This window comes from Eriocheir sinensis, chromosome 30 (assembly GCF_024679095.1).
Source record: "Eriocheir sinensis breed Jianghai 21 chromosome 30, ASM2467909v1, whole genome shotgun sequence".
Taxonomy (NCBI): domain Eukaryota; kingdom Metazoa; phylum Arthropoda; class Malacostraca; order Decapoda; family Varunidae; genus Eriocheir; species Eriocheir sinensis.
Genome location: NC_066538.1, coordinates 2,443,085 through 2,462,425, shown reverse-complemented (window position 1 = coordinate 2,462,425; position 19,341 = coordinate 2,443,085). Strand labels below are relative to the sequence as shown.

General features: G+C 41.6%; 1 protein-coding gene and 2 long non-coding RNA genes across 4 annotated transcripts in view; all 3 read left to right on the top strand.

The window, feature by feature from the left end:
• The window catches only part of LOC127005444 (probable RNA-binding protein 46), a 15,142-nt gene extending 1,459 nt beyond the window's left edge, over window positions 1-13,683 (top strand). The window contains exons 2-8 of one of the 2 annotated variants that reach the window (XM_050874326.1): window positions 6,392-6,563; window positions 8,964-9,120; window positions 10,506-10,530; window positions 11,252-11,329; window positions 11,780-11,858; window positions 11,966-12,190; window positions 13,321-13,683. In XM_050874326.1, the coding sequence (XP_050730283.1) occupies window positions 6,392-6,563; window positions 8,964-9,120; window positions 10,506-10,530; window positions 11,252-11,329; window positions 11,780-11,858; window positions 11,966-12,190; window positions 13,321-13,439 (855 nt within the window). In that variant the 3' untranslated portion in view covers window positions 13,440-13,683. Of the gene's footprint in view, window positions 1-6,391; window positions 6,564-8,963; window positions 9,121-10,505; window positions 10,618-11,251; window positions 11,330-11,779; window positions 11,859-11,965; window positions 12,191-13,320 lie in introns of both variants that reach the window. The other variant, XM_050874325.1, reaches the window with a different exon arrangement.
• On the top strand, window positions 9,128-10,177 carry LOC127005454 (uncharacterized). The gene is made up of 2 exons (XR_007758555.1): window positions 9,128-9,900; window positions 10,057-10,177. It is a non-coding gene; the product is annotated as an uncharacterized LOC127005454 (long non-coding RNA).
• Window positions 13,684-13,706: 23 nt separating the features above from the next.
• Window positions 13,707-19,060, top strand: LOC127005451 (uncharacterized). The gene is made up of 2 exons (XR_007758552.1): window positions 13,707-17,883; window positions 17,917-19,060. It is a non-coding gene; the product is annotated as an uncharacterized LOC127005451 (long non-coding RNA).
• The last annotated feature ends 281 nt before the right edge of the window (window positions 19,061-19,341 follow it).

Genomic DNA, 19,341 nt, shown 5'->3' with positions numbered 1-19,341 from the left:
CTTCTTTCCTTCTTCCTCCTCCTTCCTCCCTCCTCTTCCTTTTCCTACCTTCCTTCCTTCCTTCCTTCTTTCCTTCATCCTCCTCCTTCCTCCCTCCTCTTCCTTCTCCTTCCTTCCTTCCTTCCTTCCTTCCTTCTTCCTCTTACCTTCCTCCATCCTCCTGTTTTCCGATTTCTTCTTCCCTGGATTTCCCTCTTCTTTCTCCCCCCCCCCCCTTTTACCTTCTTCTCCTTCCTCCCTTTCTTTTATCATTCTGTTTGTCTCCCTCCCTCTCCCTCGCTCTTCCTACCTCCCTCCTCCACTTCCTCTCGTCACTTTCCTCCTCCCTCCATTCACATATCACTCCTCCCTTTCCTTTCTCTCTCTCTTTCCTGTAATTCCTCTTTCATTTTTTCCTCTCCTCCCTTCTTACTTTCCTCCTATATTTATCAAAATTTTCACGTTTTTTTCCTTTAATGTTTCGTTTTCCTTCTTTCTTCCTCTTCCATTTCTTCCATCTATCTAAGTATAGCAGGAGGAGGAGGAGGAGGGAGAGGAGGAGGAGGAGGAGGAGGAGAGAGAGAGAGAGAGAGAGAGAGAGAGAGAGAGAGAGAGAGAGAGAGAGAGAGAGAGAGAGAGAGAGAGAGAGAGAGAGAGAGAGAGAGAGAGAGAAGGAAGGGGGGTATGGTTATGGTATTCTCTAAACCTTATTTGTATATTCTCTCTCTCTCTCTCTCTCTCTCTCTCTCTCTCTCTCTCTCTCTCTCTCTCTCTCTCTCTCTCTCTCTCTCTCTCTCTCATTACAGTAGTAGTAGTAGTAGTAGTAGTAGTAGTAGTGTTATCGTTACTACTACTACTACTACTACTACTACTACTACTACTACTACTACTTTTACTACTACTATTACGTTCAATCTCAGTCCCATTTTCTATTTGCTATCCACTCTCCGTTTTCTTCAGCTTCCGTGTGTAAGTACTGAGAAATCTAATGAGAACAGGAATGAGACATGTATTAAAATCGGCCGTTAAATGTCAGTGTCATAAAAAGTGATAAATCTCTTAAACACTGTAAATGTGCCAAGTCCAACCTCTTATCTCTCCTTCCATGACTTCTTCTTCTTCTTCTTCTTCTTCTTCTTCTTTTTTCTTCGTCGTCTTCTTCTTCTTCCTCTTGTTTTTGTTCTTGTTCTTTTTCATCTTCATCTTAATTTTTGTCTTCTTCCTTTTTTTTCTTCTTCTTCTTCTTTTTTTTCTTCTTCTTTCTTCGTTTTCTTCTTCTTCTTCCACTTGTTTTTGTTCTTGTTCTTTTTCATCTTCATCTTAATTTTTGTATTCTTCCTTTTTTCTTCTTCTTCTTCTCTTCTTCTTCTTCTTCTTTTTTCTTCGTCTTCTTCTTCTTCTTCCTCTTGTTTTTGTTCTTGTTCTTTTTCATCTTCATCTTAATTTTTGTCTTCTTCCTTTTTTCTTCTTCTTCTTCTCTTCTTCTTTTTTTTCTTCTTCTTTCTTCGTCTTCTTCTTCTTCTTCCTCTTGTTTTTGTTCTTGTTCTTTTTCATCTTCATCTTAATTTTTGTCTTCTTCCTTTTTTCTTCTTCTTCTTCTTCTTCTTCTTTTTCCTTTTCTTCGTCTTCTTCTTCTTCTTCCTCTTGTTTTTGTTCTTGTTCTTCATCTTCATCTTATTAGTTTTCGTCTTCTTCCTCTTTTTCTTATCCTTCTTCTGTTTCTTCTTCCTCGTTTTCTTATTTTTCTTTGTTTTCATTGTCTCTATCGTTATTTAATCCCTTTTTCGTGTTTTTTTCTTTCTTCCTTTCTTCTTCCTCTTCCTCCTTTTCCTCTAATTCTTTTCCTTATCTTTCTTTCTCCTCCTTTTTCTCTTCCTTCATCTTCCTTATCCTTCTTCTTATTCATTCGTTCTTTCGTATTCTTTTCTTTTTTCTCTTTCTTTTCCTCCTCGTCTTCCTTCTTTTCCTCTAATATTCCTTCCTCCTCCTCCTCCTTCTCCTCCTCCTCCTTCACCCTCATTCTCATCTTCTTAGTCAATCTTTCGAATCTTTTTTTTTTGCCTTCTTCTTCCTCTTCCTCTTCTAATCTTTTTTCCTGTGATTTTGTCTTTCATCATTTCCTCTTCCTCTTCCTCCTCCTCTTCCTCCTCCTCCTCCTCCTCCTCCTCCTCCTCCTTCATTGCTTTCTGCGCATAAGAGAAAGATATAAAAAAAAAACCTCCTCATAAACACTTTTGAATATGCGTTCGTTTGTTTGTTCTCGTCTTTATTGTTGTTGTTTACTCTTGTTCTTGTTTGTTGAGTCTATTGTTCTCTCTCTCTCTCTCTCTCTCTCTCTCTCTCTCTCTTGTTGGTATTAATTTTTTTTTGCATTTTTTCTTTTTTCTTCTTATTTTTCTTTCCTCATTTATTTTTCTATTCTATTATCAGCATTTTCTTTTTCTTCTTTTCTTTTTCCTTCTTTTCCTCCTCCTCCTCCTCCTCCTCTTGATCCCTTGCTATCTTTTCTTTTTCCTTCTCCTTTGTCTTTTTTTTCTTCTTCCTCTCTTCTCTTTCTCCTTCGCATTTTTTTTTCTTTTGTTCCTTTTCTTCCTTTTCCAACTTGTCCACCTCTTCCATGTTTTCTTCCTTTCTTTACTCTTCATCTCTTTCTTTCCTTCTTTCCATTCTCATTACTTTCAGAAACTACACTTCCCTCCCTCCTCCTCCTCCTTCCTCCTTCCTCCTATGTATTCCTCCTCCTCCTCCTTCCTCCTTCCTCCTATGTATTCCTATGTATTCCTCCTCCTCCTCCTCTTCTTCTTCTTCTTCTTCTTCTTCTTCTTCTTCTTCCTTCTCCAGTACTTAGAATTACGAGCTGAGAATAATTATGACACCACCCTCTTCCTCCTCCTCCTCCTCCTCTTCCTCCTCCTCCTCCTATCTTCCTCGCCTTCCGTTCTTATCAGTTAAGAAGATTTGGGAGTCAGATTTGACCTTCTCAATCTCCTTTATTAAATACTGAAGAAAAAAAAGAAAAGTCGTTATAGATTTTTTTGTACTTATATTTTTTGTTTTTATTTTTTATTGAAGTTTTTGTTAATCGTTCATCTATCTTGTTTTATTTTTTTGTTTGTTTGTTTATTTGTTAGTTTACGTTCGGGTGTTTTAATGTTTTTTTTATTATTCGTAATATTTAATACGAAAAAAACGTGCGAGAGAGAGAGAGAGAGAGAGAGAGAAACAAAAGGGAATATAATCGTGAAATATATAAGAGTGGGCGTGAATGAATGATAGGGAGAGAGATAGGGAGAGAGGGAGAAAGAGAGAGAGAGTTAAGGGTGGGTGAAGGTGTGAGAGGGACATTATTAGGGAGGGAGGGAGGGAAAGGGGGATGAGTGAGTGAGTCAGTGAGGGAGGGAGAGAGGGAGGGAGGGAGGGAGAGAGAGTGTGAGGGTGGGCATAAAAGGGGTGTAAGTAAGGGTGAATGTGAGGGAGGAAGTGGAAGGGAGATAACGTATGAGGGTGGGAGGGAGAAAGGGAGGATATTAGGAAGGGAGGAAAGGTGTAATGTCAGGGAGGGAGGGTGGGCGGAGCAAGTGGGAGGGAGAGAGGGTGTGAGTAAGGTTGAAGGAGGGAGAGTAGGAGGAAGGAAGTGTATAAGGGAGAGAAGGTTTTAGGAAGGGAGGAAGGGTGTAAGATTCTCAGGGAAAGTGTGAGGGAGTCAGGGAGGGAGAGAGAGTTGAGGGGGAGGGAATAATAGGTGTGAGGGAGGGAGAGAAAGAGAGTTAAGGGGGGAGGGTGTAATAGATATAGGGGAGGGTGGGTGCGAGGGAGGGAGGGAGGGTGGGCGGGGCGCTATCTGCAAGCCATGATAAGGGTGACAAGGTGAAACAAAGCCTCTGTTTTATGATATCTCGCCCGCCACCTCCTCCCCTTTGTGCCTCGCTGCCTACCTGCCTACCTGTGTTACCTGTGTTACCTCTTGATCACCTGCATACGTTTACCTGTCACTCATGATCTGTGGGTGTACCTGTGCATAGCTTTGTACATATACCTGTGTTCTTGTACCTTAAATGCCTCCTTTCTCTCTCTCTCTTATTACCTGTGTGTGTGTGTGTGTGTGTGTGTGTGTGTGTGTGTGTGTGTGTGTGTGTGTGTGTGTCCTTGTACCTCACCTGCCTGCTCTCTTTCTCTACCTCGTTGCCTGTGTGTACCTCTGAAGCACCTGTGTACCCTACCTGTCACTTCTGTTCCCATTATGTGTACCTGTATGTCTGTTTGTACCTGTAGATTACTTGTGTACCTGTGTGTTGTTACTTCACCTGTCTCCTTTCTCTTTCTTTTTCTCTTATACTGTCTTTGTGTACCTGTAACTCACCTGTGTATCTTTGACTCTTACTTATGTACTTTATTTGTGTACCTGTATATCTGTTTTCAATGTCTATCCATCTATCCACTTATCTCTATCTATCTATCTTTAACTGCTTTCTTTAATATCTTTGCAATCACCCCTGTTTGTGCTCTCTATCTATCTACTTACCTACCTCATTCGTGTACCTGTATGTTCCTTTGTACCTGTGTTTTGTACCTTGATTGCCTACCTGCCTCACTCTGTTACCTCTGCGTACCTCTAGACCACCTGTGTAGTCTTACCTGTCTGTGTGCCTGTGTATCCATTTGTACCTGTCCATCTCTCTTTCTATCTATCTATCTATCTCTAATTGTTTTCTTTAGTATATTAGTAATCGCGTATGTTAATTTTTGCATGTACATATTTTGCAAACATTTCGTAACTCATTTTGGGAGGAGGGAGTGTGAGAGCATCTTGTCCCTTCCTCGTTTTATCTTGTCATTCTTATCTCTTCTCGGAATTAGCGCATCTCACCTGCCACTAATTAACGTTCTCACTCACCTGGCGGATTACCTCTCTCTCTCTCTCTCTCTCTCTCTCTCTCTCTCTCTCTCTCTCTCTCTCTCTCTCTCTCTCTCTCTCTCTCTCTCTCTCTCTCTCTCTCTCTCTCTCTCTCTCTCTCTCTCTCTCTCTCTCTCTCTCTCTCTCTCTCTCTCTCTCTCTCTCTCTCTCTCACACTATCTTTCTATCTATCCATCCATCTCTGTCTCTCGTACCTTTTCCAATCCTCTCTCTCTCCCTCCCTCACTTACCACACCCCTTGCATTCCCTTCCCTTTCCTTCCTCTCTCTCCCATTTCTCCTCCCCATCCCCTTCATCCCTTTCCTTTCACCCATCCCTTCCCTTCACCCATCCCATACCCCCTATCTCTTCACCTTCACTCTCCCCTCCACTCCCTTCGCCCTCTTCGCCATTCCCTTCGTTCCTTTTCCTTCCTCCTATTCCTTTCACCCATTCCTTACTCCCCTTCCTCTCCACTCATTCCTTTCCCTCCCACTTTCCCCTTCTCCCCTCCCCTTCGATAAGACACACCCTTGACGATAAAAGATAAGAATTAAATTTATCATAAAACCGGAAGAACAGGAATTGACGTTATGAATTTATGAAGAGAGAGAGAGAGAGAGAGAGAGAGAGAGAGAGAGAGAGAGAGAGAGAGAGTAGTAGTAGTAGTAGTAGTAGTAGTAGTAGTAGTAGTAGTAGTAGTAGTAGTATCAGTGGCAGCAGTAGCAGGTTCCCAGGGCCTTGCATGCACGGCGTCACGCAGCGATCATGCCGGCGTGCCTCGCCTTATCTAATCTCAAGATATCTGCATAATCAACACCATTTCCACTAATTCACCACCACCAACACCAACACCAACCACTTAACACCACCACCACCACCGCCAACCACCACCAGGGGAACTGAAATAGCGAGAAAGAGGAAAGAAATGAGAGGAAAGAAAAGTGATGGTAACGTAGAAGGAAATGGCGGTCGAATTAATCAACTGCCTTATCAAGTGTGTTAGAGGCGACGGTGATACGGTGGAAAAGTGGTGGTGATGGTGGTGGTGATGGTGGTGATGTGCTTTCCCTGGTTAGTTGGTCAGGTTAGTGATGGCAGGTTAGAGAAGAGGTAGAAAGAGTAAAATCATGAAGGGGAAGGTTGGTTAAAGATGTGAGAGGTGGTGCAGAGGATGATTGGAAAGAGAGATAGAGGAGAGCAGTGTTAGTGGTAGTGGTGGTGTGTAGTGTTAATGATCATCTTGCCAACACATTAAACCTCTCAAACACCACCATTATAGACATTCTTCAGCAATATATACCTTTCAAAAAACTCAGTAATTCCTCTTCATTCACTTTTATATCTTTTCTAGCAATACACACCTTTGGAAACACCTCTAACACCTATTTCCACGCTTCCACAGGTACACAAGATACACATCACGACCTTTTATCTCACTAACATTCAATCGTCTATCTCTCCTACCAACGCACACCTTTGGAAACGCCTCTAACACTTATTCCCTCGTTTCCACAGGTCCGCGTGCTCTACATAAGGAACCTGGCTCTGCGCACCACGGAGGAGGACATCAGGAGCATGTGTGAGGACATTGCGAGCGGGGTGGACCGCGTAAAGAAGCAGAAGGACTACGCGTTCGTGCACTTCAACTCCAGGGAGAAGGCTGAGAGTGTGAAGGCGGCGCTGGACGGTGAGTTGAGGGGGAACTGTGGTGTTTAATGCTGGGACATGTGTAATTCACCCACGGACTGATCACGAACAAGTACCCTCCCGACAAGAGCAAGGCTCATTATAGTCGATCTCTGGGCACTGCCGATGTAGACTTTTCAGGATACTCCCCTTAGATATAACTCCCGGAGTCTCTTGAAACTAGTCAATTGAAACTAGTTAGATAGCACTCCCCAGTCAACTGAAACTGGTTTCATATGACTCCCCGTCAGGTTGAAGTGACTCACATTATTGGATGAAAAAGATTTATTGATGTTGACTCCCATACAAAAACTAATCAGTAATCACACTACAGTACATTAATGTTGTCTCCCATCCAAGAGCTAATCACTAATCATGTGTACATTACACACGAATAACTACATTAAAATGGTTGCCTGCTTCATTGTCGAGGTACAATGACTCGTTTACTACTCTGCATTTCGGCCTATGTGTATGTGCCATGTGTGCATAGAACTGAACTTTGCCCACACACATACATTCACATGGAACATGTTGGCTGCTGCTAACATCTCTGTTTTTGTTCCCCAAACTTTATTCTGACGAACTGATTCAACTTTGATGTCTTCAGTGCTGGCAATGAAGCCACATATCAAGCTTCTGACAACGTCGTGTTGGTCCTCTTCTCCAGTGATGGCATATGCATGGCAATGCACGGAAAAGACAATTTCCGTCACCTTCAATTGCTTTAACGGCAAGAGGTTCGTTGGTGTTTTTGAAGGTCTTATTTTTTTCCGGATGGACCTGATATTTTCTTGAATACCAGACGTCCACCAGAGTTGTTGCAGATTGCTCTCTGAGTTGCAACCGTCAATGGAGAGAACTTGTAAGTAATCTCCTCTCGCTGAACCCCGACTATTTGGACACTTGGAGATGGCGGAGATGACGTATATAACTGAGGGAGTCGGTGGTAAAGCTTCTGGAGTGCGTTCGAAGAAGGGCTTCAGGTTGCATCCGTTCACTTCCGTCTTGAGATGACTTTCGTGGATGCATTAATGAGACAGTACAGCCCCTTCTCGCAAACTAGAGCCACCTCGTGGGGACCATCCCACGGATCGGTTTGCTTGCCTCCTTTTCTGTCGGCTCTGCGGAGGTTGTAACGCAACACCTTGTCACCCACGATGAAATTCTTTTGTTTGTATCGCCTCTCTGCAAAATCAGCTTGCTGTTTTTCCTGAGCTCGCTCAATGTTGGCATCAGCTTTCTTGAAAACAACATCCTGTAAGATAAAATACTCTTGTAGTAACATAATATTATTATTGATTAGTCTATATAAATATTACATTATATATATATATATATATATATATATATATATATATATATCTATATATATATATATATATATATATATATATATATATATATATATATATATATATATATATATATGTATACAGCTACTCCCTCTTGCATGAAAAGAAAATACCTGTAATATTTCGAGCTTTGAGAGAGTAGCATGGAAGTCAGACTCCTCAAATTCAGGATCGTCAGGATCGGAGGTGCAGTCAGCGAACTCGTGGTCCACATTGATGGGAAGGACAGGTTCTCGGCCATATAACATCTTGAATGGTGAAAACGTCATGGAGGCCTGGACTGTAGATCTATAAAAAGAAACAATGCAATTAAAAAACTAACAACAGTACACACAGACGTCGCTGTCACCAGCTCCTCGGTGGCTGGCCAGCACAATGTTGAGCTGGTATTGGCGATCCTTAAATCACCTGAAGGAAGCGAATTTCTGCAATCATATGTAAAATTATTAAACTATAGGCCATTACACCATTTCGCTTCTCGTTTCTACACGAATAGACTACTCACCTGTTAAATCTCTCCTGTTCGGCTTATGGACAAGTTTTAGACAGTCGCCTTGGATAACGAATGCCCGACACTCCCTTCGAAAATTTGCTTTTTTTCCCTTGTCGTTTCCAACATGCACTGGATATTTTTTTACCGCAGAAACTCTTCCACCTCGTCCATTTCAATAGAGAACTCCATGGTGTAAACGCGTCGATGAGCCGCGTTTACGTGCAGCAAGGAAGTGACTGCTAAGGCCGTGGTGAGCTGCACGGGTGTTTCACCAGTAAACAGGGAGTAATTTGAAACGGCAGTAATTTGAAACGGCTGCACCGGGACCTTCACGCACCACACACACCACTCCCCTTGCTCCAGGGGGGACAGTAACTGCTCCTAATCAGCGGAAAAATCTCGGCCTGCTCAGCGGGGACTCGAACCCCTGCCTGCCGGACAGCGAAGCCGCAAGCGTGACTGCGCAGAGCTTCAACCAGTGAGCTATCGGAGCGGTGTGTGTGTGTGTGTGTGTGTGTTGCAGGGCGAGTTGTAATTTATATGTATTTTTCAGGGCGAGTGGTGGACGGCTGCGAGCTTGAGGTGAACTGGGCCAAGCCGGTGAAGAACAGGGAGGAGTACCAGCAAAAGAAGGCGTTGGGAAGACACATGATTAGCGCGGCGCCCGGCTCGACCAACCCAGCCTACCTGCCGCACCTCACGCTGACGGGGTGAGAGAGAGACAGATAGATAGATAGGTAGACAGATATATAGAAAGAAAGATAGATAGATAAATAGGTAGGTAGATAGATTGATTAGTAGAGACAGAGAGGAAATAATTCTAAAAAAAATAATGAGGAGGTAAATCTGCTTGTAAAAAAGGAATGAGAGAGAGAGAGAGAGAGAGAGAGAGAGAGAGAGAGAGAGAGAGAGAGAGAGAGAGAGAGAGAGAGAGAGAGAGAGAGAGAGAGAGAGAGAGAGAGAGAGAGAGAGAGAGAGAGAGAGGAAATGTGTTTGCTCTCAGAGTCTTTCTTCTTGATATTCTTTTCTTTTTTTTAGCCATATCCGGTGTAGGGGGGGTCTGGTTTCCTGTGCTGTTGTTGTTGTTCTTGTTAATTTGCATCACATTCCTCAGTTTTTTTCACTAACTAATATTTTTTAATGTATTTTTCCTTCCTCCTTTTTTTTTCCTCCATCCATCCATTCATTCATTCATTCATTCATTCCATTTCCTTCCATTTCCTTTATCATTTTCTTGCTTTTCTCTGGCTTATCCGTTTCTGTTCTTGCACAATTTTCCTCCCGTCAAGCAATCTTATCACTTAGTTCTTGGCACATATTCTGATAGGTGTGTGTGTGTGTGTGTGTGTGTGTGTGTGTGTGTGTTGACAAGAGTGAACTAATGAGTGTTGCAAGCCTGTTAAGATGTGTACGAAGAAATTTAGTGTTGCAACGAAAACCAATTAATGTGTTTGCGTTAATGAGAGCAAATGAATAAGTGTTGCAAGCAGGTTAATTAAGATATGTGTTAAGGCTATTAGTGTTGCACGGAGAACCAGTTAGTGTGTGGATGAAAGTAAGTTAAAAAGTGTTGTGTAGTGTGTTGCAAAGACGATCAATTAGAGAGTTTGTGTTGATGAGAGCATATTAATAAGTGTTGCAAGCAGGTTAATTAAGATGTGTGTTAAGGTAATTAGTGTTGCATGGAGAACCAATTAGTGTGTTGATGAAAGTAAGTTAAGAAGTGTTGTGTGGTGTGTTGCAAAGACGATCAATTAGAGAGTTTGTGTTGATGAGAGTAAATTAATGAATGTTGCAAGCAGGTGTTGTGTTGTGTTGAGAGCAAATTATAAAGTGTTGCAAGCAGAGAGAGGTGTGTGCCAAGGTATAGTGTTGCAGAGAAGACTAATTAGAGAGTTTGTGTTGATGAAAGACAATTAGTGAGTATTGCAAGCAGATAAAGTTGTGTGTTGCAAGGTGTGGAGTGTTGCAAGGAAGATTAATTAGAGAGTTTGCACTGATGAAAGCCAATTATTAAGTGTTGCAAGCAGGTAAAGGTGTGTGTTTCAAGGTGTGGAGTGTTGCAAGGAAGACTAATTAGTGTTTTGTGTTGCAGCGAGCCCATGATGGTGTTGCCGCAGGTGAGGAAGGCGGCCGGAACACACGGGCTGCAACACCACGCAACACACCCCACACAGACCTTGCCCACGCACACACAGCACATTGAGGTAACAAATACACACACACACATATACGCACACACACACACACACACACACACAAAAAAAAAAAAAAAGCTAAATTGACTTCTTTTCTTTCTTATTCTTTTTTTTATTCCTGTTTCTTTCTATTCCTTCAATCATTATTTCCTTGCCTCTTTTCTTTTTCCATCTTCTTTTTCCCCTGCATCCTCTAATCCTTCCTTCATTATTTTCATATCTCTTCTTTGTTCTTTTTCATCCTTCCTTCACTATTTTCTTAACTTTTCTCCATTCTTCTTTCTTTTTCTGCATTCACTAAACCTTCATTCATTATTTTCCTCCATCCCATATCCCCTTTTTTTCTTATAAGCACTCTTGAAAAACATTATATACATCCCTCCTATATAAAATCACATACAAGAACAAAAAATAATAATAATGATAATAATTCACTAATCACTCACTCATCACTGTCTTCATTTCTCATCCCTTTCCTTCCTTCCTTTCCTTTCATTACATCCCAAAACAACAGATATTAACCCTTTCTGTTCCTCCTTCCCTTCCTCACCCACACCACAAAGAGACCCATAAGCAATACCCGACAGAAAGTAGAGTTACTAATAAGTCTCTCCATTCTCTCCTAACTCTCTCCCTCCAACAGACGACTCTTCTCGGCATGCACCACCAGCCCTTCATCTCCTCGGAGACTGCGCACCACCACCTCAAGGCGCCCACCGAGGTAATGTGCTATTCACCTACAGTCTGATCGCATGCTGGACTCATAACCACCAGCCAGTCAGCCAGTGTGTGTGTGTGTGTGTGTGTGTGTGTGTGTGTGTGTGTGTGTGATTGGAAGAGGCAAAGGTCATGTTATGTGGATTAACAGGAAAATTAACCCGGTAGCTGCGGGGATCATGTTTCTTAAGGGCCCCTCTAAGCGAGAAAAATTAGAAAAATCATCACTCACTCACACCATTTCATAATATATGTCAGCGCATTTGTGATCAGTTTATGCATCATCTATTTTTGGGGGCTAAAATCATGGCAAAAATTTGGCCCATCGCTGGTAAAGAGTAAAGCCACAAATTTGGCCCGTCACTGCTACCGGGTTAAGAATAGGGACCTAATACCTGTCCACCTCCCCCCTGCTTCACCTCATCCCCCTCTCACACTGCTCCTCCCCCCCCAGCTTGTGTTGACAGGCTACCCCAGCATGGCAGCCCCCCTGGTGACGGAGAAGATGGCACAGAGCACTGACGACCAGCGAGGTGAGCCACAGAGAGAGAGAGAGAGAGATATATATATATACTACCCTCCACCCATTCCTTCCTCTTAACACTCATTCCTCCCACACTAACCCTCCCTCCCTCCCCAGGCACCCTCCAGAATGGCTCCCCGGTGCAGCGTGTGGTGACCAACGGCCAGCTCCTCCGTGGCACCCCCATGGCACCCCCCGCCGCCCCCCAGTACATCATGGCACCCTCTCCCCAGTACTTCATGCCCACTCCCCAGGCCCTGGCGGCGGCTGGGCACCACCCCCAGGCCATCCCCGTCACCTCCCAGCCCTGCATCTACCCAGCGGCCCCGACCATGGTGACGGGTGGGTGTGGCGCTGCTGTTGTGTTTTGTTGATTTCATTATTGTCTGCTTTTTGTAGTGCCGGCAGTGTGCCAGTTGTGACAGTGGTGGGCAGGGATATCATAGAAAAGTTCACACACCTCGGTAGCATATTTCAGAACAATGGCGGGTCTTGGCAAGAAGTCTTACAGCGGATTGGCCTGGCTCACAGTGTTATGGACTCGCCCAGCACAAGTATATGGTGTTGTGGATATCTGTGCCAGATCTATAAGTCCCTTGTGCTCCCTGTCTTACTGTGTGGCTGAGAGACATGGACACTGAATAGTGGCTTCAGGAGGCAGATTGATGCCTTTGGTAATAAAAGCCTATGCAGGATCATGGGATATCACTGGAATGACTTTGCGTGAACTGGCGATCACCCCATGAGATTGATACAAAGCCTATCATCTGCATTGTCCTTCAACACGAGCTCCGGCTGTACGGGCATGTGACACGCTGCCCAGAACCCAACCCTGCTCACTGGGCTGTTTCTGTAAGACACAACCCTGGGAGGAGGAGGCCAAGGAAACACCCACAGAGTTCAGTATTTGAGCAGGTCAATAGATCCTGCCTGAAGGTACCCATGATAGGAAGGGGCCTGCATGGAGACTTGTGAGGAGGGCCTGGTGTTGTGGGGCGGGCAAAACAATGTGTCCTACCAGTTGATTGATTGATGATGGTGATGTTCATTTCATATATTCACATCCTTTAACTTTTTTTGTTAATTGCATGCATTTATTTATTTTTCAATTTCATTCATTTTAATTTTTGTTCTCTCTTCTCTCGTTCTATCCATCAAAGCTTATTCTTTCTCTACCATCTCTGCTGTCATAAGTGGTGAGTAGAGGGCTTTTTTTTTTTCTCTGCACTTTTTTTGTTGCCCTTGAGCCGTAGAGTGAAGGAACTAGAGACGGAAGGAGGGGAGTAAAGGAAATAAGAATGTACATAAGGGAGTAAGAAAGAAAGAAGTAAGGGAGAAAGAAAATAGTAAAAAGAGTAGGGAGGTAAAAAGAGAAGGAGGGTAAAATAGCTGTCTCCTTTGCTGTCAAAAAAATAAAAAAATAAAAAAATAAAAATAAATAAAAACGCCTAACACCACCTTCCCTTCTCCAGGCTACGAGGGTCTTCAGCCGTACCTCCACGCCGCTATCTACCAGCAAGCCCTCCTCACCCAGCCCACCATGGCCACGCTGGACCGGCCCGCCCACCAGCGCTACGCCACAGGGGAGTAGAGGGACACAGGGGGCACACAGGGCCTTACTTGGTGATATAGGGGCACACCAGGGCATACTGAGGTGTTTCACTGCTCAAGGTATCACACTGTCATTCAGATCACCCTATGGCATATCAGGGCATTTCAGAGCATACTAGAAAAGGTAATGGCATTTTAAGGTGTAAAGTGTCCTACCGAATTACCCCAAGTGAAAACAATTGCTCCATTTCAAGGCTGTCTAGAAATGGATGTTATTTGGGAAGGTAAATGGATGTTATTTGGGAAGGTTCAGTGACTTCGTTTTTTGGGGGGAAGGGGGCGGGTCAGTGACTTTTTCGATGATGTCCGCAACTTTGGGGGGGAAGGGAAAGGAATCAGTGACTTTTTCATTGGGGGTCTGACTATTCCGGAGTGATCAGTGACTTTTTCAACAGGTCAGCAACTTTTTATTTTATGGGGGGAAGTGAGTTGGTTATTTCTCTGCACATTGCACAGCGTTAACCCGGTAGCTGCGGGGATCATGCTTCTTAAAGGCCCCTCCAAGGGAGAATAATGAGAAAAAATCAGGAATGAGGAAGTTAAGGAAGAATTTATAGAGTTCAGTAAAATTAGATGGCAAAAATGAATAATCTGTGCACGATGAGAAAGTTAAGGAAGAATTTATAAAGAGTTCAGTAAAATTAAATGGTAAAAATGAATGATATGTGAATAATGATGAAGTTAAGGAAGGATTTATAAAGAGTTCAGTAAAATTAATTGGTGAAAATGAATGATATGTGAATAATGATGAAGTTAAGGAAGGATTTAAATAGAGATCAGTAAAATTAATTGGTGAAAATGAATGATAATTATGTGGATGATGAGGAAGTTAAGGAAGGATTTATAAAGAGATCATTAAAATTAATTGGTGAAAATGAATGATATATGTGCACGATGAGGAAGATAACTATAGATTTTAATAAGTTACGGGGTCAGACTAAATTATCCATGTAGAAAGATAACAGTAATTGAGGATTAATAAAAGTACATACAATTTCAATGGGATAAACTGAATAATCTGCATAGAATGATAACAATGGGGGATTTCTAAACATGAGCTTTGTTAGGAAAAAAATTAGGTCATAAGAAATCATATAAGAATTTCTGAATGCTAGAATATTATACTTCAATGAGGCTTCCACAAACTATTTATTGGGTGAACTTAAGTCACTTTTGGAACTAATGAAGCTTTTTGATAATGAAAACGTTACCCCCGGAAGTGTATTTTGCTATTCAACGAGAGTGATAAAGAATATAATGAGTGATATATTAATGTTATGTTGTGTTTTGTGCTAGTCTTGTGGGTGAGGAGAAGGTTAGAGTATTATGGAGGGTGGGGAGAAATACATAGAAAAAACTAAATAATATATAATGAATAAAGTTTGAATAGGAGATAGAGGTTTAATAAAAAAAAATGTTATCAGTTGTTATATGTATAGATGAGTGTGTGTGTGTGTGTGTGTGTGTGTGTGTGTGTATATGCGTGTGTGTGTGTGTGTGTGTGTGTGTGTGTGTTTTTGCCTATATGTTCCTACTTATTTGTATTACTGGATAAAATGAAGCTTTTTCCGTCTCATAATGTGCGTGTATGTGTGTGTGTGTGTGTGTGTGTGTGTGTGTGTGTGTGTGTGTTCCTGGTGGTGGTTAGTGTCAGAGCAGAGGTTAGTGGCCGGGTGTGTGTATCTTGCAGGAATGAGGCAATTATAAAGCTATTTATTGTATTTTAAGTTAAGTTCTTTATTTAGGTATTTAAGACAAGCTTTATATTTAACTACACTGCCAAAATAGTTTACGGGCATTGGCCTACTCAGGGTTGGGCATTGGGGGCTGCAGCTCAGAGTGTTGTATGAGTATATCAGTCAATCAAGACACCTCTCCACCCGAAATTGACCTCTCGTTTGGCCACTCTTTACTTTTGTCTATAATGTGAGCGGTGAGTAGCGAGCTTTTTTTTTCTACACTTTTTGTTGCCCTTGAGCCGTCTCCTTTGTTAAAAAAATCAACAAATGGGGGCATACGCAGGGCCGGGGTGCGTCGCCTCCTAAAAAGTCTCGTCTCCAGGCAGGCTCCCTTGCAGGTTCATCTTCCCATCCTGCATTCATGGCCACTCACTACTCTGGTGGAAACGTAAAAATTATTTGGCCATGCTGAGCCCCCAGTGTTTCAAGTTCCCAAGTACCCCCCTGTTTACCAGCATTACGAACACTGCATATTGGTATATATAGTTTTCATTTATATATTTGTTTATTCCTTTTTTTTATTTATTTATCTAGTTTTGGGTGGACTTAGTGTAAAGAATGAGTAGTATTAGCTAGGTGAACACTTGGGTTCTGCACAAGAAACATTGCATCCTAAGTTTGTTTCATCAGGGCCACAGAGTAATTTAAACTTCTGTGTGACTTCTGAGTAGCCTTGATCTAAATGCTGAATCTTCCCACATGTCTATAGATGTACGTCTGCAAACAGTTCCCTTGTATGCATGGTGGCTATGGGGGGAGGGGCTGGAGAGAGTTAAAGGTGGCTACAGAATTTTTCAAAGAGAGGGTCAGGGAAGGCTTGGCTCTGTATGACATGGAGGTGGCTTGTGAGGAAGGGACAAGGTGAAATAATTGGACTGAGAATAGTTTATGATAACAAGGTATTGGTGAGAGCTGGGAAGAGTTGGCAGTGGCTACAGAATCCTTCAGAGAGAGGGGAGGGGAGGGGAGGCTGCCTTGGTATGACAGCAGAGGGCTGGGTTGTATCGTGAGAAAAGAACATCATTTCTTTATTAATTAATTTGAACAAGAACAATTGAAAGACAAGTTAGCTACGTATATGAACAACTAGAGTTGGAAGAAACAGTACTTGATAATTTGAGGGAGAAGAGAAATAAATATGATGAAAAATCTATATAAAAAAGTACACAAAATAATGAATGAATGTCTATTAGTGCAGGAAATGTGAACCTTATATGCTTTCCTCTTTTGTGATAACTCCTGTGCCTTACAATTTTATTTATCTATTTATTTATTCATGTAGCCTATATGTTCAAAACACAAACCTCACCTTCACCCTCATCAACAAACTGCGTAAGTCATTTTCCCTACTTTTTGGGTCAGAAAATGCAAGAGGTTCACTACGCTTTATTCCGCTCAAGAAAAGAACAATTCCACGGTGTATGTTTTCCCTCCAAAGCCCTGCAGTCTATGGAAAGCTAATCATATTTTTGTATCCTAATAAATGCCCGAGCAAAGGTGTTTTCATTGTTATTTCTGTTGTCGTTTATGTAATTCTTTGATGTGAGAGGAAGTGAGAGGAGAAGAACTAGAAGAAGAGAGAGTTTGAGTGTTTTATAGTGAGAGAATCAGTCTTCCCTTCCTATTGTGGTTTATTAAGTTTAGATTTAATTGTGAGAGGAAATGAGATGAGAGAAAAAGAAAGAACTTGAGTGTTTTATAATAGGAGGATCAATGGAGTCAGTCTTTCCCTCCTTTTGTGGTTTATTAAGTTAATGTTTAATTGTGCGAGGAGGTGAGATGAGAGAAAAATAAAGGAAAAATGGACATGAGTATTTTGTAGTGAGAGAACTGAGTCGTGTCTTTCCTTCCTATTGTGGTTTAGTTTGTTTTATTTGGAGAGGAAGCGAGATGAGAGAAAGATTGAAAGAACTGAGCCGTGTCTTTTCAACTTAGTATTGTGGTTTATTTTGTTTTAGTGTGAGAGGAAGCAAGAGAGGAAGATTAAAAAAACTGAGCCATGTCTTTTCAACTTAGTATTGTGGTTTATTTTGTTTTAGTGTGAGAGGAAGCTAGAAAGAAAGATTAAAAAAACTGAGCCATGTCTTTTCAACTTAGTATTGTGGTTTATTTTGTTTTATTGTGAGAGGAAGCTAGAAAGATTAAAAAGAGCTGAATATTTTATAGTAAGAAATCCCAGTGTCTTTCTCTCCTTCCCGCACACAGAATCCCAAGAAAGCAGTATTTGAAAGAGGATCTGAATATATATTGTTTAATTAATATCTTGATCACCAGTAGATAAATGAGTTGTTTTTTATGATGATTGTGACGAATAGTTTTTTTCTTGTGAATCGATTATCTCATTTTTTTCCATAACATTCCGCTGCACATTATTATACTAACCAATGTATACTTCTTTTAATTTATATGTATATCTTATTTTATCTGTTGATTTGTGTTGATTGATTGCTATTTTCTGTTTAACTATCTTGTATTTCTTGTATTACCATTTAGGCATTATTTGTTGTTAGTTGTTAATTTGGTAGATTCCAGTGGTGATTTGAGTGCTGTGAGGGGGCTAGGGGGCGGGGGTCTAATGAGGGAGAAAAGTTATTAAGGGGGTGTCCTATATGGGGGGAAAAGTTTTAAGGGGGGCATCCTATGAGAGGGAAAAGTTTTAAGGGGGGCATCCTAAGAGAGGGAAAGGTTATTAAGGGGGGTGTCCTAAGAGAGGGAAAGGTTATTAAGGGGGGTGTCCTATGAGGGGGAAAAGTTATTAAGGGGAGCATCCAGTGACCATACAGACTGATTTGTACAACTGGCAAAAGAAGTATTCCCAGGTTTCCCCAGGTATCCATTTATCAACCAGTCTGAAAGGAAGCATGAACAGTTGGGTGAGCTGCATGGTGACTGCCCGGGCTGGAATTCAACCTGGGCCAGCAGATTGGTAGCTAGGCATGTTAACCACTAGACCAGCGGTTCCCAAACTTTTCTGGTGCGGCCCTAAATACAGTCTTGACCTGACCTTGCGACCCTAAAAGCATGAACGTATTGTATTTGATTATTACCATTCATTTTAATATGTTACTTTACAAGAATCTTCATGCCATCCTACTGAACCTAAATTGGACCGAACAGTGACTTAAGGAATCAATCTCTATATCATGATGGAAGTATAATTGATGCTTTTTTTCCAAGATCCTCAAGTGACCCTCAGAAATACTCTCACGCCCCCGCTACACTAGACCGATGGTGTTTAATTCATACTTCTTTTGTTAATTGTACATTGCAGTCTCTTCCTCTCAATTCCATATCAGAGAATCTAACTCTTCTCATAAGGGTTCCTCTCCCTCTCCCCTCCCCCTGGTCCTCTTATAACTCCACCACTGTTAGTTATCCTATACTTATAACTTTGATTCTGTTATGATTTACCCAATGTAAGGTAGGTGACCATACTACTAACAAACAATAGTATAGATAGAAGAATGATGATGCTAACCTAATCCACGCTTGTCGTAGTTATATTAGCGGCTTAAAGAGTATATTTTGTTCTTCTGAAGAGCATAGCAACTGATTTATCCTTTCTTTTACCTGTATATTCCCCTAACTCACCAATATCACAGGTGTTTATTCTCTCCACCAGTGTATATTTGCTTCGTAGTTGATTTGAGTTGACGCCACAAAACCCTAACCCATTTTCTATAACATACCCCGTTTTCTTTAATTATACACCATTTTACTGATTGATGGTTCTCGTGTTATATTTCTGGAGCATCATTTTTCTTCCCCCCTCCAGCCTCTATTCCTGCATGCTGCCTGACCTGACCAACCTGCTGTATTTTAGTTGTATAAGAGTTACCACTATTAAATCTTACGCTACCAATGCTTTCTTTGATGTATACTAATTGATGTCTTGGAACCAGGTGGAAGGTATGGATTTTTTATTTATTTATTTATTATTATTAATTATTGTTATTATGTCATTCTTTTATCATTAGAAGTAGTAGCATATTTGTAATCTATCTATCTATCTATTTATCTATCTATTATCCTCAATTCCTTTACCTTCCATTCCCTTCCCTTCCTTTCCCTTGCCTTCATTTCCCTTTCCTTTCCTTTCTTTCCCCTTCTTTTCCCTTCCTTTGTCTTCCATTCTCTTCCCTT